The 26,291-nt window shown below is 40.6% G+C and overlaps 1 protein-coding gene across 1 annotated transcript in view; it reads left to right on the top strand.

Annotated features, from left to right (window-relative positions):
- The first annotated feature begins 621 nt into the window (after positions 1-621).
- Positions 622-26,291, top strand: part of N4BP2 (NEDD4 binding protein 2) — a 41,491-nt gene continuing 15,821 nt past the window's right edge. Inside the window, exons 1-10 of the mRNA XM_035550036.2 lie at positions 622-752; positions 7,506-7,620; positions 7,925-8,101; positions 13,695-14,012; positions 15,334-16,546; positions 17,392-17,516; positions 18,713-18,801; positions 19,623-19,699; positions 21,736-21,894; positions 22,960-25,283. Of these exons, the coding sequence (XP_035405929.1) occupies positions 13,808-14,012; positions 15,334-16,546; positions 17,392-17,516; positions 18,713-18,801; positions 19,623-19,699; positions 21,736-21,894; positions 22,960-25,283 (4,192 nt within the window). The 5' untranslated portion in view covers positions 622-752; positions 7,506-7,620; positions 7,925-8,101; positions 13,695-13,807. The remainder of the gene's footprint in view (positions 753-7,505; positions 7,621-7,924; positions 8,102-13,694; positions 14,013-15,333; positions 16,547-17,391; positions 17,517-18,712; positions 18,802-19,622; positions 19,700-21,735; positions 21,895-22,959; positions 25,284-26,291) is intronic.

Raw genomic sequence — 26,291 nt, 5'->3', positions numbered from 1 at the left:
CAGATTCCCCCATTTCCTCAAAAACCTTGGCTTCTTGACACCATTTATCCTCCAGGATCAGCCCGCAGAACCTCTCCATCCTGCCAGGCTGCGCTCAAGGCTCTTTTGCTGTGGCCTTAGAAACTGCGTAGTAAAATAGGGCATCAGAAGATAAACATTTGCTTTCTTTTTAATTAGAAATTTGGAGCCTGTCACTACATGGCTCATAGATTTAACCCTCCTCGACCTCTTCAATCTCCGACGGCTTGGTAAACCGGCCTACCTCCCGCCGCCGGTGCCATGCTCTCTGTAGGGAGGGTTTTTGGTAAGTTTTGCCATACCAGCAGGGCACGGGACAACCGTGACAAGGCTGACACGGGAAGCCCTATCAGCAGCTTTATGGCCGCCCGCCTCAACAAGCCGGCAAGCGGCAGACTGCGGGGGACAAGCCCGGATTCCCCCCGCGTTTCGGGGAGCCACGGCGGATGCCGGCAGGAGGCAGGGCTGTGCCCGGAGCCCGGCTGCAGCCTCCCGCGGCCAGCCCGGCCTCCGAGGCGGCGCTGCGGGGCCCGGCAGGAGAGGTCGGGGGGAGAGAGAGGGCGGCGCGGAGCCTCCTCCCGGCTGCCCTTCCCCGGCCGGTCGGAGAGCGGCACTGTGGCCCCGCGGCGCACGATCCGCCGGAGCCTCCCCGTCTCCCCCTGCCTCCGCCGCCGCCGCCGAGCAGCCCCGCAGCCCCAGCGGCCGGCAGGAGCGAGGGAGCCGAGCGGCGGGAGGTAACCAGGGGCCGCCGGGGTCCGGCGCGGAGCGGCGGGGCCGGGGAGGAGCCTCGCCCTCCCCCTGCTGCCGATAGGGCGCGGGGCTGCGCTGCCCGCCGCCGCCGGCCGGCCGCCATTTCGGGAGCGGGGAGGCTGCCGGAGGGGGCCCGGCACCGGGCGGCCGCGGCCGGGAGGGAGGGAGGCGGTGGAGGAGGAGGAGGAGGAGGAGGAGGTGGGAGCCGCCCGCTGGCCGGGACTGGGCGCTGCCGGGGAGGAAGGGGAAGGGGCCGGGTGCCTGGTGAGGAGAGCCTCGGGGAGCGGTAATGGCGGCGGGCAGCTCCGGCTGCGGGCTGGGGCCGCTGCTCTGTGGGCTCCGGTCGCCGAGCGCCGTCGGTCTTCCTCGGGGAGACACCGGCCCCTTCACCCCACAGACTTGGAAAGGGAAGGGCTGCGGCCTCCGTGGCCGCCCCGGCCGCTGGAGGAAGGGTTTCCCCCCCATGCGGTGCAGCGTAGGCCATAAAAACATCCCTGAAATGCAGAGCCTTGCGAGTGAAATCCGCCCAGTGCAAAAGGAGAGCAAAAGGTTTTTAGTGCTCGGAAGGACTGCTTGTGCTGAACGGTCGGAAACTGCCGGACCACGTTTACCGTGCGGTTATTTAAGGCACGTCCTATGTAGCGTGGTGTTCCCAGGTGCTTTGGACGTGGTCTACAGTTTGCACCAAGTGCCATAAGGTCACTGGGAATTCAGAGGAGCCCAGCTTAAAATGAGAGAAAAAAGTACTGTTTTTCTGGATGTTACTTTTAAAAGTCCTGTTCTAAACGACTAAGAACAAGAACACTTTGACTCTTAAGAGATGCTTACAGTGTTTTGACACAAACTCTTACCAAAGTTCAGCACCCATCTCAAGTCTAATGAAGCTTTCAGTAGGGCCGTGCGGTTAAAAGATGAGAATAATTCATGTGGAGCTTAAGCTCAAATCTTCCCAAAGTTTTTTTTTTTGAGATTTCCATCCCTTCGTCCATTTCACCTTTCACTCAAATAAAAGCTGAAGATACTTTGTCATAGGATGTGACTGGGTGAGCCTGAGGTCAGGATGTAAACCTGAAGCAAATTGCAAAAGGGCAGAAAAAAAAATCAAGCGTGGGATACGTTTGTAATAACAGGTTTAGCCCTGATTCATGGGGGTACAGTCACCATTAGTAGGGCAGGGCTGGTGTGGGTCATGGGTTTGCAGCGCTTTCAAGTTGCAGTAGTTCTTGTTGCTGTCGGCAGGACCCACGTGATGAGCCAGCATCAAAGCACATCTGGAAAATCCTTTAATTTCTTCCTTATAGGCTTTTTCCTGTCGTGTGTTCTTATTTATTTATTAAACTATGACATTAGGTGTTTTTTTGTGGCCTTCTCTATACTATTTTTAATTTTTAAAGGACTCTCCCTCTGTTGTTTTAATGTTACAGGTTTTCAGCTGGGGAAGGCGCTGATGTAGGAGGGAAGTGAGATTCTTGGTGTTACAGATGTGAAAGTGCAACAGTACATGACAAAAATGTTAGCCTAGGCATGGTGTGGGGGAACATCCATGGCTTGTTTGTAGCTGTTTCACTTTATGGTGTAGGTGAGTCCTTAGTTGTGATCTTGTCAGTTTTACAAAAGACACTCAACTTGTTGTCTTGTCTTTGCGTGTAAATACATTGTAATACGAACTTAGGGGGGTTGTAGTTCTGAGGCCTTCATGGTCTGTCATCTTGGACTCCTCCCTGTGTGCTGATCTGTAGCTAAATGGCTGAAATAATCAGTCTTATTATTTTAAATAAAGTTCGCCTGTGCGTGAATTGAGTGCTAGTAAAAGTTGCTGAACTAACTAATTCATGGGTTTTACGTTTTCTTGAGTTTTCTATGCTCAATTATTAGTTCTTGGGTTTTAGGAAGTTGCTGCCATCCTCTTTACTACAGAGGCCCTGCTACTATAAAAATGTTGGTAGGGTGTTAATTAGTCTTCAGTGACACTGCTTCTCGCAATTAAGTAAGGCCATACGCTGATATTTTCTCCTAAATCCAGCTGTGCTTGTGGAAGAAGCTAAGTTTGCTAGCTGCTTCTTCTCATGACTTCACTGGGGATTTTGATCTACTGGTGGGTTGATTTATGTAACTGGTCCGTGTTCTGTCTCAAAAGTGGTCTGTGTTAGCTCAACCCACTATTTAAAAGTATTTAAATCGAGCTGGCTGATGTTTTTCAGTCATTTAACGTGAACTCGTGTGAACTACTTTCTGAAGGTAAATCGGTAAGTTTAGGTCTCTGCCAAGGAAGTAGTGACAGTCATTTGGAGGCTGTAAGCTTTCTGTTGATGTACCTGGACGAGGATGAGGTCATGTATCTGTGGGTTTACATTAAGCTGAAAATAGTCTTCATCTTTCTAATAGCTGCATAATGGCCTGCGTATGTGCTGTGTTCAACTGGCCTGGTGGCTTCAGAAATAGAAGTACATTTGAACATATGAAGAAGATGTAATTGTACTGATGGAGCTGTGTAATGTAGTTTCCAGCTTAGGACCTGATGGGCTGGATTTCTTCTTCCCTAGAAAACATTTAGGATGTCTTTGTGAATAAGCTGTTCTCATTCCTATCTTGCTTTCCTAATGTTTGGCTTCTTGCTTTCTTTTTTAAGTTGTGATCTTTTTTAAGTTGTGCACCTTGAATCGGTGTGAAGTGTGCCGCAGGTCACTGTAGTATGTTTTGTTTGGGAAGTTACTTTGAAGTGGTACTCACATTGCTGTTGTATGTGGGCCACCGTCAAATTTCATGAACTGTTCTGTGCTCTTCTCCAACCTCCCTATTCAGCTTCCTATTGTGAACTCTACTTTGTAAGGCTACTGGTTACTAGATAACACTTGGGTGAAAAATTTGGCTGATGTTCCCGCATACCTTGTGCTCTGAGGCTCCAGCAGTCGTGGTCTCGTCAGTGCCCTGTTCTTGCAAATGCTTTCTTCAAACCTGAACGTATCTTTGTTTCTGATGTCCAAAGACTTCTTGTGCTTCTGTTTTATCCCGGTGTGCAACAAACCTTCATTTGGAGTTGGAGAACTGGGAACTGTATGTATCCATTACTCAGCTGTGGCACCGGGGGATCAGCAGAGTGCAGCACTGTCTGCCTCATAGACTTGAAGGACTTAAGTGGACCTTCCGGTAGTAAGAGAATATGTTGCAGGAAATTGGTTGGATGGTGCTACTGTTGACTTGTTCTGTGTAGTAGATGCAAGGGAAAGTTGTGGAGCTGAGAAGCCTTTGTATGTGGAAGCATCAGGACCTGGTGACGTTGTGGAAACCCTGGTAGATGCCTGCATACATCTGGAGATCCATGCTCGGGAATCTGAATCGCTGTTAGCCGCTTCCTTTTGCTCTCAGCTGCGTTTAGAATTCCAGCAGCAACTAGAAATACTAAGTAAACCTGTCTTCATTTGCATCAATAGCTAAAGCAAGTCAAAATCTGGGGAAGTGGCTTTGCATTTGTTGCCAGTTCTGATTGCTGCCAGCACAGAAAACTCTAAGTATTCTTTAAATGTTCTGCTTTCCATTCCTCCATGAGGCCACCTGCATGTGTATGCCAATAATAATAAGCAGCACCTGTGATCTTCAGTGGTGGTACTTGTTTCCAATGCCATCTCATCCTGATGGAACCGGTCCTTACCCTTGCTGCTGCCCTTTCACTGGTTCTCCGAGTACTAAAATAAAAGCTTATTATTTGTCCAGGTCTTGATCACAGAAAAAAAAAAAGAGATCCATATAAAAAATGGAAACATGAATGATGTTAACCTCATTAGGAAGAGTCTTGCTCATGCTCAGATTTATTTTCCTTTTTTTTTTTTTTAACAGTCGCAAATACTTAGTGCATTAAACTATGTGTTAGCTTCTTAGTTAGATCTTACTGGAGTTGCAACTTACAACAGGTTACAAACCATTTCCAGCAGTTCAGAGACACCAAGTCTTGAATTATGAATTCCAGCCAGTGCTGCCTCCGTGAAGGCCATTCACAGAAAGGTATGCAAGTACAGCTGGGGAGGATGTGCAAGGAAGTTCTGTAGCACAGAAGAATTGCAGTTTTACAGAGAGGTGTTACCTTTATTCACTGCCCTTCAACCTGACTGTGGGACAGGCTCTCCGGAAACACGATGTGAACAAGTTGCAGCTCCATCTGGCAGGAGTTTTCTTTTCTCTTTCCAAATATTCCTTTCTATCTCCCTATTTTATAACACGAAACAGGAATGCAATTTTAAGCAGCAGTACTAACTGCAGGAGCCCTGACATAACCAGTGGTCTGGTCTCACTAGTTCCAGCCCTTTGCATTGCTCTGGGGCCTGGACATTGCTCACGGCAAAGCTGCTGCCTGGGGTCTGCACTGGGGGCTGCGAGGTTTTTGGAGAGCTCTGCCCGATGGAGGCCTTCCTCCCCCAAACCGAGTTTGGCAGAGGGCCCCTGACCTTCAGCAGGGCTCTGCGCTGTGTGGGAGGCTACCAAAGGATGTAGGAGGGAAGCCACAGGAGGATTTGATATCTCTCGGCTCTCCTAGGGCTGGAAAGACATTTTGCAGGTACTGTCACTGCTTTCTGAGAAACAACCAACCAAGCAACCCTCTGTACCTAATCAAGGAGGACAGCTCCCTGTTGCTTTTCTAGCCCATCAGGCTATGTATCTGCACCCTTCGTCATCCCAAGGCTCCCTGGTTTTGCCATATCCCAGGCTTTGACCTTTTGCAGGAGGAAGGTGTTTGGGGTCCTGTGGAGACATTTAACAAGCGTGGGGGAATACAGATGAGCGGTGAGAATACCCGAGGTCTTCTGTGAGCTGTCCTTATCTGGCTTCTAGAAAAGCTGGCAGTGAGAGTGCTCAGCTGCTAGAAATCTGGTTTCACCTGAAGAAATCTCTGGTGATGGGGGAAACACCAGTGAAAGAGGTGTACAAAGACAGTTGTTCTTAACGGGAGTTGTGGTGCGTGAGGATGTGCTTGCTGGTGGCTGGGCCTGTCCCATGTCTCCTTGTCCCGCCGTGCCCAGCTGACCGGCCTCCATGCTCACCTGTCGGTGGGCCTCTGGCAAAAGCAGCTTCCCAGCTTCAAAGGACACAGCGCGGTGTGGTGTTGGACAGATTCTGTCACCTGTCAAGCATGGGCTGAGTGCTGCTGTGCATTAGCTTCCCCTTCTCCTGGTGAGCCATGTGGAGAAGAGCCTGGGAGCCCGTCCTAGCGAGCAGGGCCCCGCTCCTCCTAGACTTGAGGTTACTTCTCCATCACCTGCTTCGCGTGAGCCCAGGCTGTTCCTGCACTCTCCAACTTTGTATTCAATGTGCAAAGCTTTTGTTTCTTACTCAGAGCAAGATGCAGCTTCTGAGAAGAAGAACCTGTCTGTGGTGCAGGCCACATGCAAGGCTCAGAAATCAAGGGAGCGGAGAAGATGCCCCAGCAGAGCGGCTCGCATCAGGACGTACGAGACAGTGTCTTGCACTTTGGCTGAATTTTCTGAGAAAAGGAGGACCTTAGTTGAAACTTGAAGTAGATAAAGCCCTCTGAACACGCTGTGAAAATTACGTTGCGTGGGCGAAGGAAGAGAGCAGAAAAGATAGTTTAAGTGTTTTTAAAAGCACTTTGGTCTCTAGCTGGGTATAGATTTTGACGTTAAATAACAAAGCATTTGAGAGTCCTGTTCTGTTACTGGCTGCTGTCAGAAATGAAAGAATGCAGAAGGCTCACAAACCGTCTCCTTTGCTACTCCTAGGCTTATTGAGAAAAATCTGTTGGCAGGCATTTCCTTTTCTTCTTCCCTTTTCTACCTTGTTTTCTGACAGGGGACTGAACTTTGTCTGAAATGAAAAGTTTCGTGTTGTATAGACAGAATTAGAGAGTACAGTGGTTGGATTTGATTTGATTAGCTGCTTTTTTTCTCTTGTGCTTGTACTTAAATACTTGTTTTACTCCATTTATGAGACTTAAAAATACAAAAAATGCAAGAGAACAAATCTGGAAGTAGCCTTTGCATTTTAATGCATTTATTAGCAGGGCCTGATAGAGAAAGCGGAAATGTGAGTAATGGAAACAACGTAGTGTCGCACTGCCATCAGGTACATTTTGGCCTTTCTGTTCCCCTTCTAGACTGAATCTCTCTTCAGAGCTGCAGTGTTCTGTAAAATTGCTGAACAGCTTTTTGGTCTTTCCTGGAGTGGCTTTTGTAGTTTAGCACAAATTTGGCGAAGCCATGTGTCGGAGAGTGGGGTGAATAGTGTTCTCTGTCTCCAACCTGTCCTTTGTTTTGTAAATTTGGATCAAAAAGGTCAAGGTGTTGCTTAGGTGAAGTGTTGTGTATGTTTTGATGACAATTCTTAGTGCTTTGGAGCAGTGGAGTGTGGTTAAATGCAAAATGGGAGGTGAGTTGAGTTTCCCAGTCTCTTGAAAAGACTCCTACAAAGTAATTGAGCTATCCACCTGTTGTATTAGGAGCATGACAGAGTATTTGTTTAAATTTCCCTATGTGGTTTAGCTGTGTATTCTCTTTTATTTTTCTTCTTTTCTTTTTATTTTTGTTTGGTTGGAAAGCCTGGCTGCTGTTATGTGCTCTAGGCTAATGTGTACACCAGAATTAAGTCAAGCTTTGAATAAACCTAACATCTTCAGTGTGGACCCAGTGGTTTTGGAGTTTTTAGGTGTTTCGACGAGTACCTAACATTGGTGGAGCGTTGCAAATTAATGGTGTATCTAAAAGCAATGTATTCTGTTTTTGTTGTACTAGGTTTATGTTGCCTAATTCCCCACGTGATGGAACAAAGCTTTTCTTGACCAGCATGGATATATAAACACTTTCAAGATGGTTAAGAACTGTTGTGAAGAACCAAATGGAATGACAAGTAAGGAAACTTACTTTTATTCCAAATTCATTCTGCTGTCATTATGTTATTTCCTTACCTGATCTAAGTCAGCTTTGTTAGGTAAGAAATTTGTAGCTGAAATCAAATAGGTGTTCCTGTCCTTGGCAAAACTTATACTTGATATTTGAGTTCAACTTGTCATGTTGTGTGCTTTACCAGTAAAATGCTAGGCATACTTAATCTATTAAAAAAAAGTGTTGCTCAGTGTTAAAACTACTTAAAGGTGCATGCTCTGTGAGCAAAATACTAATTTTAATTTGTATTCTGATGATTCCTTTGTCAGGAGGGAGCACCCACTTCTACTGACGTCTAATTTGTACATTTGACAGTATGGTTTCCTGACAGAAGAGTTTATTATATTTTTTTAAAAACTTCAAACCTTTATTAAATATGACACCAGTGGTGGTTTTGGAAAGATGAGAAGGGACCCACTGCGGGTCAACTCCGTGAAGCTGAAAATGTAAGTTTTTATGGCAGTATTATTTTATTTGAATTTAAATAAAGATTTTTTTTTCATTCTTAAGAATGTCAGTACCTGTGTGTGTTTTTTCAGAGCCAGAAGATTCAAATGAACATCGCATGATAAATATTCTGTGCAATTTGAAATTTAAATTTTTGTGGGGAAATAAGCAACCAAAACCAATCTTTGTTTATGTGTATGGAGTTAACTTCCTTAAACTGATCAGAGAAATTTAAAGACATACACAAATGAGCGGCTTTGGTCATATTGGCTGAAAGTTGCCTTGTGTCAAGGCTGGAGGCTTCCTTTGCCCTTAAAAAAGGCAGAGAAGTAATACTGATTGCTTATTTGTCATTTGAACTTGATCTTGGTCAAACCAGAAGCCATGCTGCTGAATGATTTTGGTAAATCTTGAGCAGCAGTTAGAATATTTTTCTGGTGTATCTGCTTCCAAAACAAATTCTCATAATGACTTTGAAAAAATTACATTTACTGCTGATTGTTTCTCAGTGCAGTATCTCTGATTTAAGGAGCTTTGTGAATACCTTGGTATCCACTGTCTAACTCACTTAAAATAGTTCAGTATATTTCTTGCTTCAGTGCCTGTGTTCTGTCTGTTGTTGAATACTACCTTTTTCCTTCACTTCCTATATTTGAGATTATATGTATAATATGACTTGCAGTCAGTCTGATGTTCTGAAGAATTTGAGTACATCTTGAAAATGCAGGCCACAGTGCATGGTTTCTAAGAAGACATCCAGGTATGAAAGAAGTATGAGATATCTCAGGCTTTCTTCAGACCTTTATTCAACAACTGTATATTCATTTTCACATTATACTGAAAATTAGACAATAATGCAAGTCTCAAGCCTTAGACTTGAGAAGTCTATGAGATTTTTATTTCTCATAAATTTTGGTCAGATGCTGCTTGACGCTGTTTTGTAATAGCTTTTGTTTGATTTTGTAAAAAATACTGTTCTTCAACAATACATAGAAATTCCTCTCTGCTTTCTCAGAACTGGTAGCTTTTGCTGTGGAATACAAATGTGCTTTAGCTGAACAAATTTAACATAGCTTCAGTGTAAAAATTACTTGTATCTTTTAGCTTACTTCAGAAAATGCATTTGTATCCTTAGTGATCTAATAGCTTCTGTATGACGTCTGTATTAGCACTTATTTCCTAGCATAAATGAAATCTTACCATTTTTAAAAAAAAAGTTTGTTTTTGAAGGGTTTCGGGGACTTTTTTTCCACTTAGATTTTTCTTTGGATGGTTTTAATGGTTGTGAGTTCTTTGGATTGTATCATAAGAGAGAATATTTTGATTCTTTCTAAGGAAAACTTAAAGTTACCGTTTGCTTTACCTATGCTGGAACTTGGATTTCACCCTAAAGTGTCTGCTTATGATGACTCTACCTCTAAAATTTTCAGTATAAGCACTCTTTCTATTTTCTCAGCCGTTCTATAGGTTGTTCACTCACCTTCAATGTAGGAAAGGACTTAAATGATTTAAATGTTGTAATTCCCAGATATCTTTGCTGCTGTTTGGCTGGAATTTACCTTTAGTGCAGGAAACAAATCTTAGTGTCTAGTATAACCACAAGGCTGGGAGGCCTCAAGGCCATGATTAAGTTTTTTTCCATAAAACATTTCGTAGTCATTGTCTTTCATGAAGTAACTTCTCTTTCCTCTTTGTATTTTGTATCAGGAAGGCTGCTCTGGTATTAGTTTAACTTAGCTCTTTGTTTATTTAATCTTTTCTAATGCCTTCTAGAGTTAAAAATAGTATGTTGAAAACAGGTCTAGCTGTCATCCCCCTTCCTTCCCAATGTGAGGAGTCTGACCCGGATGACTATAATATTCCTGCTAGTTTGGGTTATTTTTTTGTAAGGACAATTGCATTAATGAAAATAAAATGGAACATTGTGGAACATGTCTGCAAGGGAATTCCTTTGCAGTAGTTACAGTGATTTCAATCCACTCTGTGCTTTGTGGAAGAATTTTCTTAGCTATTTGCCCAAGACCGTAATACTTAGTTTATCAATTTTAGAATGAGAGTGGAAAAAAATTGAGAGAGAAAAAAAAAACAACTTATTTTTCCTCTTCTGTATAATGGTATTTACTGGAAACAGTGGTCACGTTACTTTTGTTCTCCTAGAGAATTACAAACATGTCCTTAAGGCTAGTTTAAGAAACTGTTGGTTTTCCTTTCCCTGGAAAGGAACGTTGCTACTTGGACATTGGTATTGAGACTTGACATTTTGGTCCATCCCCATGTTGTGCAAGGTCAGCCACTTCTCTGCACTTTGTTGTTCCACCTGTAAAACGAAAGGAAAAGGTGCGTTGTGTTAGGGTGATGACATCGGTGCTCACCTGTGTTTGTAGTGACTGGTTTGCCTGTTGGTGGCTGCTGATCTTCGGCTGTGTGTATCTGTGCCTGGAAATGTCTCGTTCATCTACCCAGCTCCTTAGGGGTAGCGGTGCTGAAACAGGCAACATCAGAGGCTCGTAATCTGTGATTAAAAATAAATTCTGGACATCTAGAAAGATGATGACATTAAAGCACCCTGACCTGACAGGTCTACAACATCTCTCTAGGGTTTGAACATCTTGTTTTATAGAGAATGCCGGTGTCTTAATCTCTCTTTTGTTTGTAGGATTGCTTAATTAAGAAGGTAATTCTCATAGAAGCAGATTTTTATACGTTTGTGGTAGCTGGATTACGTTGAGAAGAGATCCTTAATGTCAGGAGATGTGTATTTCTGAAGAACTGTGAGTTGAGGAGGTGCTTGTTGGTTTTTTTTTTTTTTTTTTTTTTTTTTTTTTTTTGTAAAGGTGAAGTCAAGACTGCCACAGGAGTATTGTTTTTCATCAGCGCTGTAATGAAACAGCTGTTTGCTTTAATTGGTTGCGTGCAGAAGGAGGTATCCTGAACTGCCGAGTGTATTGCAGCCTCTGGCTGATTGTGTAGAAACCTCCTTCAGTGTTTTCAGCACAGCCCTGCTCTTCTAAGTCATTCTGGTATTACAACTGCATTTACGTCTCGGGGAAAAAAGCCCCCATTCACAGCAAACTACAAATTGATTTATATGTTAGCCAGAACCAACAAATGTAGCTGACCCCCAAGTCTGGCTATTGGGTTATTCAAAATTATTTCCCCTTTTTTAGTTTTTTAAAAGAGAATTTTGAATATCTGAAAAGACAAGTCTGTAGATAAAATCCCATTTCAAGTTCAGGGCATGCATGCTCTTAAAAACAAGTGAATAATTTTCCCTTTCGATTGAGTGTAGTTGCATCATCTCTTTTGTAATGAGTGCAGTGGGCTTTGTGTGTGTGCGGTCGTCTATTTTTGTAGACTTTTATTATGCTTGGTAATGTCAACAGGAGATATTGTCTGGGAATCTGTCCAGGAATTACATTGAAAATATGGTGGTAAACGAAGGGCATTCTGTCAAAATATCTGATACTGTCCATGATACCTTATTTTAGCCTTTTTTTTTTTCTCATTTCACCGTAATAATATTTAGGATTTGTAGTAATACCTTGAAAAGGTTTTTGAGATCTCTGGACCATGGCACTAGCAGCTTACTGTAAATGCAAGGATTATGACCATAGCTCATGCAAACAAAATCTCTTCCTATGAAACACAGAGTTCTTTGTAGTGTATCGACAAAGGAGAAAGTATTGTTCGAATGACTGATGAAGGTGAATAAAGCGATGGGAAGTATGTGATTAATTTTCACAAACATTTTTTTTTCTGATTTAGATTGATGCAGGCTGAAGCGTGGGGCTTTGTTAGACCATAAGAGTAAGGCATCCTGATATATAGTGTGATACACAGCCTAACGCAGGACGTGTGTTGAGAGGGCAAGATCCTATAGTGAAGTAAGGGAACCAGTTGTTAGAAGTCCTAGCTAAAGAGCATGCTTTTCAGCAGGCCTGATCATTATAAGGGACTTGAAATGAAACATTAACAACACTTGGAGTGCTCTGCTTAAAGTCTCTTGGTGTGCAGTAATGTCGAGGCGCATGAATAGCTTTCTCCCTGGCAGGGACTTTTCTTTGTCACTGAATCAGTTTTAGCGGGGAGCATTTTTTTTTAGCACTGACACCTTGTGTGAAGTTAGGTCTCAGCCTGTTTTACTGGCTGGAGGATGAATCAAATAGAAAAACAAGTTTGAAAACCGTGACTCTTTTTAAATCATTTTGTTTGATTTTTTTTGTGTGTGTGACAGTAAAGAACAGTGTAAAGATGGCTAATCAGAGAGAGAGAAATCAAAAGAGTATAATGAAAAAAAAATCTGCAATTGTCCCAGCTCAGTCTGGCTAGCTAGCATCTTCCAGTGTCATCTCTCCATTATTTTTGGAATGCTGCCTCTGCCTTTTTGTGTGTATTGTCATGCCTTTCACACTTCCTCTTCATTGTTTCAGACATCCATCTAATTTTTCAGCTGAACTCCATAAACATACAGTAGAGACTCCTGGGATCCTGAAGTTGTTTTTCTTACACTCTCAAGCCATAAGAATTTATATAACAGTTTACCTCCTTTTAAATACTTCTCTGGTAGAGAAGCTATTGCTAGATAGTGATTCTTTAGTGATCTAGTGATTTACTTCAGATTCTCAGCCTTACCAAGGTTTTCCACTCTACTGAATAACCCCTTTAAACACTATAAATGAGTTTGTTATGAGCTTTGCTAGAACACAACAAAGCTTTAATGTTATTGGACATAAAGGAAGAGCTGAGATCACACTATACTCTGTGCTTGGATTTCTATTAAGAGTTGCTTTCCTCTTCTACACAGGATTAGTGCAGTAATTGCTGTTACCATCAATGCCATCATGTTTTAACTAGAAGTATTCAAAGGTTTCATGGAAGAAGTGGGGGAGGCCCAGAGTCTCTTCTCACTTTATGGCTCATAAAGCTACAAAATGTTTTTAAAAGTTAAAAGCAACGACACCAACAAAAAAGCAACGCAAAATTGCTGAGGTTGGAAGGCAGCTCTGGACATCATCTGGTTCAACCCACCTGCTCTGGCAGCGTCACCTAGAGCCGGTTGCTCAGTCCAGGCAGGTTTTGAAGATCTCCAGAGATGGCAACTCTGCAGCCTGTCTGGGCAATGTTTTCTGGTGTCTGAATACTGAAGAACCTCAACTGTTTACTCTTAAAATATCCAAGTGGAAAAAGATAGTCATGTTCTGAAGGACTTCTGGAAGATTTGGAAGTGCATGCTATGTTTTCCAATAGTTTTGTAAGAGAAGCAAAGGCTCTGAATTTTTAACAGAATGTAAACTCTCCGTGATGTTGACTGGTCATCAGCAGATGTTAGCAGAGGAGTCCTTTTTAACTATCTGCCTTGCATTGCTTCCCTTACTTTTCTGGATTTTTTGTTTAAACTCAACTTTATTTGTTCTTTCTTCCAGACAAGGATTGGATAGCTAGCTAGTTGGGAAGTAAGGCTGCCTAAGAAGAAAGGCACCCTTCTGGAAAAAGCATTTCTGGACGCTTGTGTATTTCTTGATCTTCTAGCTATCTTAACAGGGGACACGGAAATGCGACCATATTAAAAGTTGTTGATTCTCTTCTTTCCAGGTCTGCTCTTCTTGTGTACATCCTGGTTACGAGAGGTTTCTTGTGACTTCTAAGCTTGTTACTGTTGACCTCATGTGAACAAAACAAAAAGCAAGCTGATTTTGGAAAACAAAATGCCACGGAGAAGGAAAACTGGTGGAAGTCCCTCTCGGAAGAATGGAACTGCTGTTGCTGTGTTTCAAGGGGACCCAAGCCTTTCAGTGTCACAAGCAGCATACAGTGTCAATAAGGAAGAGCTCTTCAACAGCATGTCAGAAATGTTTTCTGACTTGGATCCTAGTGTGGTTTATATGGTTCTGTCTGAGTGTGATTTTAAAGGTAAATAAAATACAGTTGGCGTTATAGTTTTGTTCCATGTGCAGACAGTTCTTAACTAGGGCAACACCAAAAAAGTTGGTGTGGGTGTTGCAAGTATATTTGTGAGTCTAGTTTTTAACGAGTAGGTGAGTCATAATATTTTGAAATTTTATAGCTCTTTGCATGCACGATTCTCCACGTTTGACAGTGTTTCTCTGAGACTGGTAATTTGCAGTAGCAGTATGCTTTAAAAAATGGAGGTACAGTTGAAGCAGCAACATCTGAGTTGTTCGGGCAGGGAATAACTATTGCTTGGAGCATATTAGTCAAGCTGTGTTCATGTGGTCAGATGTGATTAGCTGAGATTTTTCTAAGAATATTTGCAAAGAAGGTAGAGGTTGGCATTCTTCATATGTGTGAAATTTAGCCATTAAAATGGCTGCTTTTATTGCTGTTTTTGTTACCTGAATTGTACAGAATTTGTAACTTTATAGGTCACTCATATTTATTGCTATGATCATTTTTCTTTTGAAAAGAAGAATTGATGTAGTTATTCATGCTTTCATGTAATAAGATTTACACACTTAGGTTCAGTTTAAAAATTGAAAAAATAGAATCTTTTTTTTTTTCAGGGATAATAGTAAGTTGCTCTCATATAGTAGGGAAGATGGAAGGACAAGGAAGATTTTATATAACATGTACCTCTGTGCAGAGAGAGTTGGACTTGAACAGACATGTTGCTACATTGTACTTCAGAAAAATAGAAGCTTAGTTTTAATTTTATGCTACTTGTGCCAGGTTTTCATTTTTGTTAACGTTAATCGCAGGTAACCTATGCTCCATTTAGTGGTTTTCCAAAGATTCAATGTGGATGCTGGATTTTTCAGGCTATTAGTTGTGACATTTTCACTTGGGCCTAGCCATAATGAAAACAATTTTTATACTTGTATCTCTTTAGTTCTCAATAGTGTCTTTCAGTTCATTTCACACTATTTCACTTGTACCATGTAGGTTAGAAATAAGTCCATTTAAACATCCAGCTCTGACTTACTTGCTTTTTTTTCCAGTTAAACACAGTCATTTTTAGGTGCTGTTTCCTTAGTCATTTTAATGCTTATTATGTTATCATTTTGCAATATGTCTATTTTCAGTTCTGTCTTTTACCTCTAAAGAGATACAGGTCAAGAGGGTTGCAAAAGGTATGGTGGTAGATGAATTGGTGAACTTTCCGTTGATCGTCTCTTTAGTTATCACAAATACTTCTTGAAGTAAAAAACTACATTCACATCAGCTTGTGTTGTTCCAGTTGATCACACTTTATTTTCTTTACCTTATTCAACAGTAGAAAATGCTATGGATTATCTGCTAGAGCTGTCTACTCATGCCGAAGGAGCAGTATCTTCAAAAATCTCAGGTTTTGATTCAGTAGTATCATCGCTAGCTCTTGTTAATCAGCAAAGATCTGTTGCAAATCAAAGAATGGGGGAAAGTACTGCAGAACACAGTAATTCTGGAGAAGAAAAAGAAAAGGTCTTATCACCTGATGTGCAGCTGACTGAAGAACTGGATTCCTTAATAGAAAATGCCTTTCAGAGATACAGCTTGAGTGATGAATTGCCTAATTCTGCAAATGACCAAATTGTATGTGAACATGATGGCTTTAATGAATTTCCTCAGTGGGAAGAATCTGGTCCAGGTTGCAATGTCCTACATTTTCCACAGCAAATAGGGACAAATGATGAGGTTTTAGAAAACTTCTGCTGTTCTCAGCCACCAGCGAGCCAACTGAGCACCCAGACAAGCTTCCCAGCTGCATCAGACACTTTTGCACAAGTATTGGAAGATTCTGATTTGTCAGAAATGCATGTTCACCATGAGGTAGCTTCAGAAGCCTGTAAACAATCAAGTGGAGAAATGTCATGTGGAAATCCTGATCAGGCACAAGATACTGTTTCAGATCATAAAAGTGAAACTGCTGCTTCTGGTGAGTCCTCCCAAGGACCTCTGGAACTTGGAGTAGCTGTCAATGAAAATCCTAATTCAAAGTGCTTGGAACAGGACAAAGAGGTAATGACTGCCTGTAACAGCCACCAGAGCACTTCTCTTCCAAAGGCATCTCTTGAAAGATCCAGTTTCAAAACACCAAAACTTGTAGATTTTCAGCAATCTCAGCAGGGTTATGACTCAAACTTTTCTATGCCATCATGTCAAAGTCATCAACAATGGAACCTCATGGCTCCTGCATTTTACCCTTCCAGTGGAAACCACAGCTTTGTAACTCCTGTGGCTGCCAGTCCAGGGCAGTGGAGACCTATTTCAGACTATAGGAATTTGGAAGAAGGACTGTTTTTTTCTTCTCCAGCGGTTTCAAATGCCTGGGATAGCAATCCTTCTCTGAAGGTATGGGGAAATCAAGATAGAAACTCAAAATTGAACCTCTCGCAAGCACAGCAACCACCTGTTTGTCACATGATGAGAAAAAAGATGCACCTTATAGGTCAAGTACTTGTTCTTCTCAGAGGTGTTCCAGGATCAGGAAAATCATATTTGGCAAGGTAGAACATCTATATTGTGAGCTTATAAAAGAAGTTGCTTAATTGTCTACAGGATTTAGTGCAGGCAAAGACAATTTTCTGACGTTTGTAAATAGTTACGATTAAACCTTAATTGTCCTGCTGTATGTACAGCATTGTGAGTAATAATAATTGGAGAGAGCTGAGTTACTTCCAGCTGCTTGATCTCAGGTGAAAATAAAAATAGGAGGGGTAAGTTTTAATGTCACTCACTGGCCTGAGGTCCGGAATAGAGTTACGCCAGCAGAGTAAATCTTCACAGTAATATTTAACTCTACTGTGTTTGTCTAATCCCTAATAATTTCATGTGTTTCCTTCCAGTAACATAGTTGGAAATACAGTAGGTAGAAACTGCCCTTCCACTGTCGGAATTTTTTTGAGAAAATTTGTGCAAGTAGTGTGTGTTGAGTGTCTCAGGGTGACCCCTTGATTTCTTTTCTAACTCTCCAAAAGCCTAGATTACACATAGACTCCTTTGGCTGGCATCTGACATATTTGGTGCAATTAAAACTGCATGTCTATCTGGCAATGTGAACATATGTCGCTAGATATAGATAGAAAAATACCTCTCTGATTTCTTGAAATGAGACTTGTAGGGAAACTATCAGCTGGTTTCCCTAGATATACCCAACATTTGCAAAAGGAGGGAAATTATTACAATTCATCTTTGCTTGGAGGATGATTCATCCCTTACCTGAATTTGCTGCTTATGTTCCAAATAATCAGCCACGCTGCTTTTGGACAAGAGACTGAAGATGTGTATGTTAGTAAATAGCAGGGCTGGGGAGGAGAAGGGGAAAAACTACTTACTTCTTGATCTTTCACAGGACTTTGCTGGAGGATAATCCAGGTGGAGTCATTCTTAGTACTGATGATTACTTTTGTAAACATGGACAATACGATTATGATCCCGATTGCTTAGGGGAAGCACATGACTGGAACAGGAAACGAGGTGAGAAATAAATAAGGGACTAGTTTGCTTGTTTACAGTTCAGTGCTTGTGTACTGTTGAAGAAGCTGCCTGTCTTGTAATGCTTGTGTCACAGGATCAGCATTTTTCCCATCTTGTAATTACTTTTTGATGTGTGTAGAAAAAGAGTATGAGCACAAACTCAGAAATCACCTGTTCATTGTGTGTTTTGCAATTGAGAGCACCAGTTTTGTCAAAAGATTGTTTTGTCCTCAGATTTCATCGTGGTATGTATTTTGGGTTGTATCCCATTTCTGGAGTGGTGACTGGTGCTATCTCCTGGGAATATTTTTTCTGAGATTAAGCTGAGTGGTTATTTATCCATATACAATAAATAATGAGAATGTTGATATAAATAAAACACCTACACAGTTATTTTCCTGCTCGTGGTTATTTTTTTCTCTTGAGCATTAAAATGGTGGCAAATTTAAAATATTTGTAAGAACAAGACAGAAACAATATCTTTTCCATAATCAGTGTATTTTTTGATAGAGGCTCCCACTAAGCTCTCCGTAGAAACAGCTCTTAAAGCTTTTATTTGCTAAATTTGAATCATGATCACTTTTGTACTATCAAATTTCTAATCTGTAGAAAAATGGGTTAATAAGAAACACGTGATTCAGCAATAACTTTGATTGTTCAGACTCGTTGTAACATAGCTACAGAAACATGGTGCTGTATCGCAAAGCTAGTGATTCTAAACATTTTATTACTATGTATTAAAAATTACAATAATTCTTTTGATTTTTCATATTTTATACAGTTTACAGAGTGGACTATTCTTAAGACTGTTATAAAGCCAAGAATTTTGTATGCAACAAAGAAGTCCACTTTAAGGTGATCATGTAGTTTTTTTTTTAGTTTGATTTATTGATTGATTAGTCATCTTGCCATATTTTACATCTGCATTTTCATTCCTTGATTATCATGCATTTATTAATTCAAAAGAATAATGTCGTATCTCTGTAGCTTTACATATGGGGGGGAATTTCTAAAATAAGAGGGCCTTGGAACAGAGAGATCAAGTTGTGGCAAGAGTTCTTTACTCAGTGGTTAATCACTGTGGATTATCTATTAAAAAAAATTATTACGGATTTAGAGAAGTATAAGCGTTACATGTCCGCTCTATTAATCACAAAATTAACTATATCACATTCATTTGTACATGTGTCTTTCAGCCAAAGAAGCATTTGAAATGAGAATCTCTCCTATAATAATAGACAACACAAACATACAAGCATGGGAGATGAAGCCTTATGTTACATTGGTTAGTATTATAATTTCATCAATATGAAAAGGGATTACTGACCCTTATGTCAACATGTTTTGAAATGAGATTATCTTTCTCAGTCTAGCTCTCGTACCGCAGGGAAGTCTGGAGTCAAAAGTGTTATACAGAATGATACTATCCAGTGTTGTATTCTGTGTATGCCTGTGTGTTGAACTGGCCTGGTTTCCAGGTGACAAATCCGAGTGTTTTGTACTTAGAAGCAAAAATATATTTTTGTGTGGAAAACTGGATTCTTTCTCTTCTATATTATGAGGAGAAATACAAGCTACTTTTTAAAAATGTATGGTTTACTTGCATCGTTAGTGCAGATTATAAGGGCCATTTACTTGCTGCCTGCTCAAGTTTCTAGGATGTCAGGAAGGCTGTCCACTCTAGCTGTGTTAGCAGAGCCGAATTGCCTGTTTGGAACTAGCTTGCGTCTGGCCAGCTCTGAATGTCTGAATGTAAGCATCGAGATTTTCTGTATAAGAGGCTGTGTAGACACATGCATACCACATCTGGAAAGAGGAGATGCTCTGTGCTCTTGAGTCTGCTCTGAGTCAGAGGAGGTAGAACATTAAAGGGATTATATCAAATAGAGACTTTTTTTTTTGCTGGGATAATGGCACAAACTTAATTTTAAAATCTCCATTTATATAATTAGAATTGAAACAGTGGAAGAAAATATGTTATTCCAGATATTTAATTGGTTCTGAAAAATATAAAAAAACAGCTTTAAAGAAGCAGCCTATGCGTGTTGTACGTTTTTTGTAGATGGATGATGTGTTTTTGTTCTGTTTTATATCTGTTTTATTCAGGCTCAGCAGTTCAAATACAAAGTCATGTTCCGCGAACCAGACACTTGGTGGAAGTTTAAACCAAAAGAACTTGAAAAGTAAGAATGTAAAGGAAAATTTCACGTTTGATTGAATGCTTCTCATAGTCTGTAAACTATGACTTTAAATTTTTTTTTTGCAATAATAAGTAGACTTTAATAAGTTTTTGTACAATAGTAACCTCTAGATTTTATGTGTTATATATTTATATATATATATATAATTCTGTCACCTTGTTTTAATTAATACAAAAGATACTAGCAGCAATGCTATGTAACGTTTCCATGATTGCAGTTCTTTTGCATCAAAGAGCAGCGATTGCTCCTTTGGGTTCCTGAAGTTGCAAAAATGATGTTAGATTGGGACTGGTTTTGCACCTGGATGGTCTGTTGTCTTACTTGGAATGTTTTTGCTGCCACGTAGTTTAAGACTGTCAGCACCTTGTGGCCTCAGAGGGACAAACCCCTGTGTATCAGCCCTTGTGTTGTATACCTGTTCTTTAGGAGGGACCTCTACACGGTCCTGTTACTTAGAGTTTGTCTTGCCTATTTAGCTCTATATCAGTGGATAAGAAGGTATCTTAAAAATATATTGGCTGGATGCCAAGTTCAAAAGGTGTGATCAGTTGTTCAAAGTCCAAGAAGTGGCTGATGTCCTTCTAGGATAAATACTAGGGCCACTGCTATTTAATGTCCTTTTTATGACTTGGATGGTGGGACAGACTGTGCCTACTGGAGCTTTGCAGGTGATACTGAATTGAGCAAGAAAAGTGTCTTCAGCCTTAAGAAGAAACGTTTAGGAGGGATTGTATTGCTGCCTTCAGCTACCTGTTGGGAGCTTACAGAGAAGACTAAAAAGATCTCTTCTGAGAATGGTGCAGGGATAGGATAAAACATAAACAAGTTGGATCTTGTGAAACTTTGATTACATAAAATAAAGTTTAAAAAAAAAAAAAAAAAGGTGGTCAGACACTGAAGGAGGTTGCCCAGAGTTTGTGGACATTCAGTCATTAGGTTCATTGAAAACTTGACAGCGTGGCCTAGCTGTACCTTCTGAGCAGGAGGTTGTGCTGCATGTTCTCCAGAGGTCCCTTTCACTTTAAATTATTTTGTGATTTCATAATATGTGGTGTCATCTGAATTTGCATGCTTAGCTTAAGGTTGGCCACTTTTCAAGGGAGGTAAGGTAGATTATTTTCTTTCCTAAAATAGAACTTAAATGTGAGAAAGCCCAGCAGAAACCAATGACCACCAGCGTCTCGTTGACTGTGGCACTATCTTGACTTTTTAAGGAGCAGGAGCTTCTTGATACCAAGCCTAGATAAGGCTCTGAAGTCTCTTAAAGAACTGAGAGGAGCTCGGATGGTTCAGTAACCAAACACCCATAGGTTGTTGGACAACTTTCAACATAAATACCAGTTCCTGGCCCATGCAGACTTCATTTTCAGAAAGCAGGAGCAAATGGGAGTCATTTTGGAATAAACTGTGGTTAGGCAGGAGGAAGGAAAGTCCTACTTTCTTTTACTAAAGATCAGTTGGTATTTTCTCCTGTACCTTCAATTCCTGTTCTGCCATCCTTGGCAGGTTTCACTTGTTCTAGGTATAATTGCTGCGTTGGTTGTTTAACAGAGCCACTGGAAATTCTACACACCCAAAAAGTGTCTAGAATAATACGCAAGTAAGCTTTCCTCAAGACTCAAGGAGTTGTTACCTTATTAAAGCCAGAGAAGACTGAATTCTGAAATCTTCCTTACCCACCTTGACTTCTTCCATCACTGTCTGGATCTGATGTGGTGTCTTTCTGATGCTTATTTGAAGGCAACACATTATTGGTGCAGTTTTAGATTTTAGTGCTAAACAAAACATCTTGCAGAGCAGGGCAACCAGATGGGGTGAAGTCAAATGGAGCAGTAATTTGTCTGAGACTCACTGTTTTGAATACGTTGGTGCACTGATATAGAATGAATTTCTGCTTCAGCTTTTGCTATGTCCCTATGAGTTCTCTGGTTTGTCTTGCTGTAACCATCAATTATGCTCTTCTCTTAGTCTATCGTAATATGCAAATCTGAATATAAATATATTTTTTTAATTCATAGGCGGAATATTCATGGTGTATCTAAAGAAAAGATCAAGAGAATGTTGGAGCGGTATGAACGTTGCCTTAGTATTAGATCAATCTTGGATTCTTCAGTCCCAGACAAATCAGAAGTTGCTGCCTGGAGTGAAGATCCTCCTTGTCAGGAGGAAAGTAGTAGGTTAGATTATTTTACTAGCCTTGTAGTTTCAGGAAAAAAAAAAAAAAGGCTAAAGAATCAAGCTTTATGGTAGTGGACCTGGGTAGTGCTGTTGAACACTGAACACATTTCAAAAATTAGTTAAATAATAACAAAGAAATACACTGCAAAGTTTTCTTAGTTTTTAGGAATTACAAGACTTCTAGAAATGAGCAGTCAAGTGATATAGCTTACCTTAAAAATGTGCTGTTGTATGTAAAACACTTAAAGTCTATAAAATGCTTTTCAGAAAAATAGTCTCAAATACGAGCAAATTACTATTTCTGAGTTTGTGTGCTGGTATAAGACGACATTCGTGTAATAGTAATGAGTTACCTACTTGCTCTCGAATATGCATAATGTAGAATAGACTAGATTTCTGTTGGGTGCACACACCCAACATAGATAATTTTGTAGTGGTTAATCTGAATAAAGCTCTATATACATCAATAAAATCTGATTTCCTGTGCATTGTTATGCAGGTTGTTTTTTCCATGCTTACTATATTTGAAATTAAGTAGGGACTGATAATGAATGGAATGTAGTTGATTGTGAAAAACAGTGTGATGTGAAATGGCAGGTCCCTTCCTGGTTAATTTCTGGACTTTTTTGTTTAGCATCTAGCAATCAGGAGAGAGAAGCAGTCATTAAACAGAAAAAGTTACCATGTTTGTGGCTATGAAGGAGGAAATTTGTGGCAACAGAGTGTTCCACATAGTGAATGATGGGAATGGGGAAAGAGAGACTCCTGGGAAAGTATTCTTAGCACCTTGCTGAACTAAAACAGGGTACTTACCAAAGAAAGTTCTGCTTTGCTTAGCTCATTGCTTTTTATAACAGTGTTGAGGTTTGTGTTGTCATCTTAAATTTGTTTTCCTCTCACTAAGGTTTTTCAGCTGGATGATTATAGCGTGTCCTAAAAGGTGGCTTATGATCTGTAATTTTTACAATATTAAATAGCCAAGGCAAAATTTAAAATGTGGACAAGAACAGGTGCTTAAAGAAAGTCTGAAGTGGGTTTATCTTTCATTTCATTTTGTTTTTCAGAGAGAGAGAGGCGCATTCTGATATAAAGGAAGAAAAAACACTTGCTTCTGATCCAGTGCCTCTTGAATCAGCTGAAGATGATAAACATGTTTCCGGTTCTTCTCTAACTTTAGAAAGTAACTGTACTCCTGAACATCTTCAGAAAGAGGAAAAAGAAATGGAAAATAACTCAGTGGAACACAGTACTGAGAACAGCACTGTTCAAGATGACTTGAATGTTGATTTGTCAGGTTGTGTAGAAAAAGAACTGCCCTGGGAGAAAAAAGAAGAAAAGGGAGAAGGAATGGAAAGAATTACTGAAACAGAAGTGGATGAGGTTGAGGTGACCACAACTGAAGAGACCTTACACTTACATATAGGAGGAGCTGAGGAACACAGCGATAACAACATTCTCAAAGTTCAGGCTGAAACTGAACAATGCAGTGAAAAATGTACGGAACCAGAATCAACACAGAGCAGTAACATAGTGGAACCAAGCAGTTCTGCTCTGGACACATCAGGGAAACCAGAGCTACTAAACTTTCTGGGTGACTGGCCTATACAACAAACAATGGGACAGAGAGTCAAAAGAGCTAGAAGACTAGAAAAGTCTTCTCTAAAGAATGATAGGGAAGGTAAAACTCCCAATCCTGAATTAAGTAAAGAGCAAGCAGGCCTACCTGATACCTGTACTGTTGAAAAAGGACAGGAGGAAGAAAATTCAGCCTCTAGCTGTTTCTCTGTCAGTTCAGATATAGTTGTACCAGAACTGCAAATGTTAGGACATTGGCCTGTCTCCAGCTCATTAGAACAGAGACAACAGAGGCCAAGGAGAATGAGAAGGACAAGTCTAAGTCAGTCTGATGAAGGTAGAAGTACTGAAGGTGATGTTAATAAAAATGCTCTTGAGACTTTAGATGTGCTTCGTGGGACACCTGTGAACACTGCAGAACAAGAAGATACAAAAGGGTTGCATTTTCACCAACCTGAAACAGTAGCTAGTAAAACAGTTGGTGAGAAGAAAACCCAGCAAAATAAGAGAACAAGGAAACATCACAAATTAGCCCTCACTTTTACAAACAACAGTTTGCCCCATCCAAAAGAAGAGGAACAGTTGTCTATGCTTACTTCAGCAGAGGAGAAACATGATGTGTGCTCATGTAGACAAATAAGTAGCCATTCACAAACTGAATCACATGATTTTGCTCTCCTGTGGAGGTTAGAAAAGAAAATGCTTTTTCCCGAAACTGTCAAAGTATTGCATGGCAGACTAGATGGCTTTAAACCCAAAGATGTGGATAATACTTCAGATTCTCAGGAAAAAATACCCTACCGAGTCACGTACGATAAAAGCACATTTGTGGAAGAAAGCGAACTTACCAATATTGACGAGTCTGAAAAGCTAAATATGCTTTGTAAGCTCTTTGAGTCTTTTTCATTTGAAGCTCTGAAAGACCTGTATGAAAGATGTAACAAAGACATAGACTGGGCCACAGGTCTGCTGTTAGACTCTGATGAAAAATTGCACAAAGATGTTGATAGTGAGTGCTTTCAGGTAAGAGAAGCTGAGCCAGTTGTTGCAGACCTTGATTTCAAGGAAAATACAAACTACGATGAGAATCTCAAAAATGGCAAACACACAGAGCAAATCATTGGGACTGTTGATATTTCTGAGCCTTCAGAAGTCAAGAACTCATCAATCAGCGTTGCAGAAAGTAGGGATACCAAGGCAATTGTGACAGATTCTGATGTGTCTGACTCATTTGCTGCTATCTCGTTGAATGATTCAGTGGAACTGAAAAATTCCAGCGATAAAGCTCCTAGAGATGATGCAGACAGCTCTGCAGCAGGTGTCATTGAGCAGTCCATGTCAAGAATGCAGACGATGGAGCCTGTAAGCCCCGTTGAAGAAACGCGAAATAAACTCTCAGCCTCAGAACTTGATGCAGGTGTATATGTACCCATGACTTCATCTCATGGTCTTAATGCAACCACCAATTTGAAATCCAAATTAAATAACGAAAGTGAAAGTAGTAACCCTTCAGAAAGCAATGCAGAGAATGCTGAAGGGACTGCTTTGTTACTGGAAATGGATCGTGCACCTCTGATGGGTCCTAGGAGTGATAAAGAACTGGAAACTGATAAAGACATGCAGGGGAGTACCAGGGAGACTTGTGGTAAAGAAGAAAGTGAAACTGCACGCAGGGATGAAGATAAAACCAAGTTACAATGCCCTTCATCAGTATCACCTTCAGCCTTCAGTATAGATAGCCTAGAACTAACATTGCCTCCTGAACTGGCACTCCAGTTGAAAGAAATATTTGGACCTGTTGGCATTGATGCAGGTATGGGCGTAATCATTTCCATATTTTTATGAAAAAAATACAAACAACAACAACAACCAAAACAAAACAAAAAGTTTTGGTTAAAAAACTTTCTTCCTTTGCTTCGTGCTTGTTTTTTTGGGAATGTATTTGCACAGTTCCTCATGATGTTGCTTGCTTCTGTTGATCTCAAAATGGAACTGAAGCAAGCATGGCATAAAATACAAATGCAGTAGTGTTACTTTCTAATTGTGTCTTTTTGCACTTGCTTTAAAAGCATAAGAAAATATATTGGCTTGTTTGCCTTCTGAGCCACAGGCCTTTGAACCTATATTCAAACTGGAGGGTTATCAAGATGGTGAGGAAGATGCAAATGATGACTGGTTAAGAAAAAAGAAAGAGGAGAAAAAAGATTTTAGGCATCAGTTAAACTGGGGAAGAAGGCGAATGGTTTAGAGAGAAAATGAAGGAAGGCTATACTTAAAGATGCAAACAAAATGAAAAACAAACTATGGTGAAGAAAGCTGTAAGCAGTTTATACAAGAGTTAAAGACTGATAGAAAAAAGAAGGAAGGAAAACATGAGGAGTGTAATTTATTTTCTCTCCCTTTTTTCTGTTCTCTGAAAGATTACTTGATGTGAAACCCTGCATACCTGATCTGTTGGTGGGTTTGGCTGCTCTTCTGCATTCCATGCCCACCCCCTCCAAAAAAGAAAAATTACTTGTTTTTGATAGCAGAAAGGTGTTTTATTTTGTCTTATATCTGCCCTGGATTTTTATTTGACATGTGTACTTCCTGACCTTTTATTTTTTTAAGAGTGGGAAATGTAACAATATTAGAAGGACATTTTAGGGAAAATACATATCATGATGATACCATGATAATTCCTGTTATTTCCTTTAGAGTTAGAGGTGATACTTGTAGTTCAGCTTCTCTAAGTTTGTGTGTTTGAAAAGAGGGATGTGAATACTATTGCACAGTGGCTAGTAATGCTGTATTACTTGAAAGCAGCTGCATGTGGATTGCA

This window comes from Cygnus atratus, chromosome 4 (assembly GCF_013377495.2).
Source record: "Cygnus atratus isolate AKBS03 ecotype Queensland, Australia chromosome 4, CAtr_DNAZoo_HiC_assembly, whole genome shotgun sequence".
Lineage (NCBI taxonomy): Eukaryota > Metazoa > Chordata > Aves > Anseriformes > Anatidae > Cygnus > Cygnus atratus.
The sequence above is the reverse complement of the archived record's forward strand: the minus strand, read 5'-3'. Positions and strand labels throughout refer to the sequence as shown.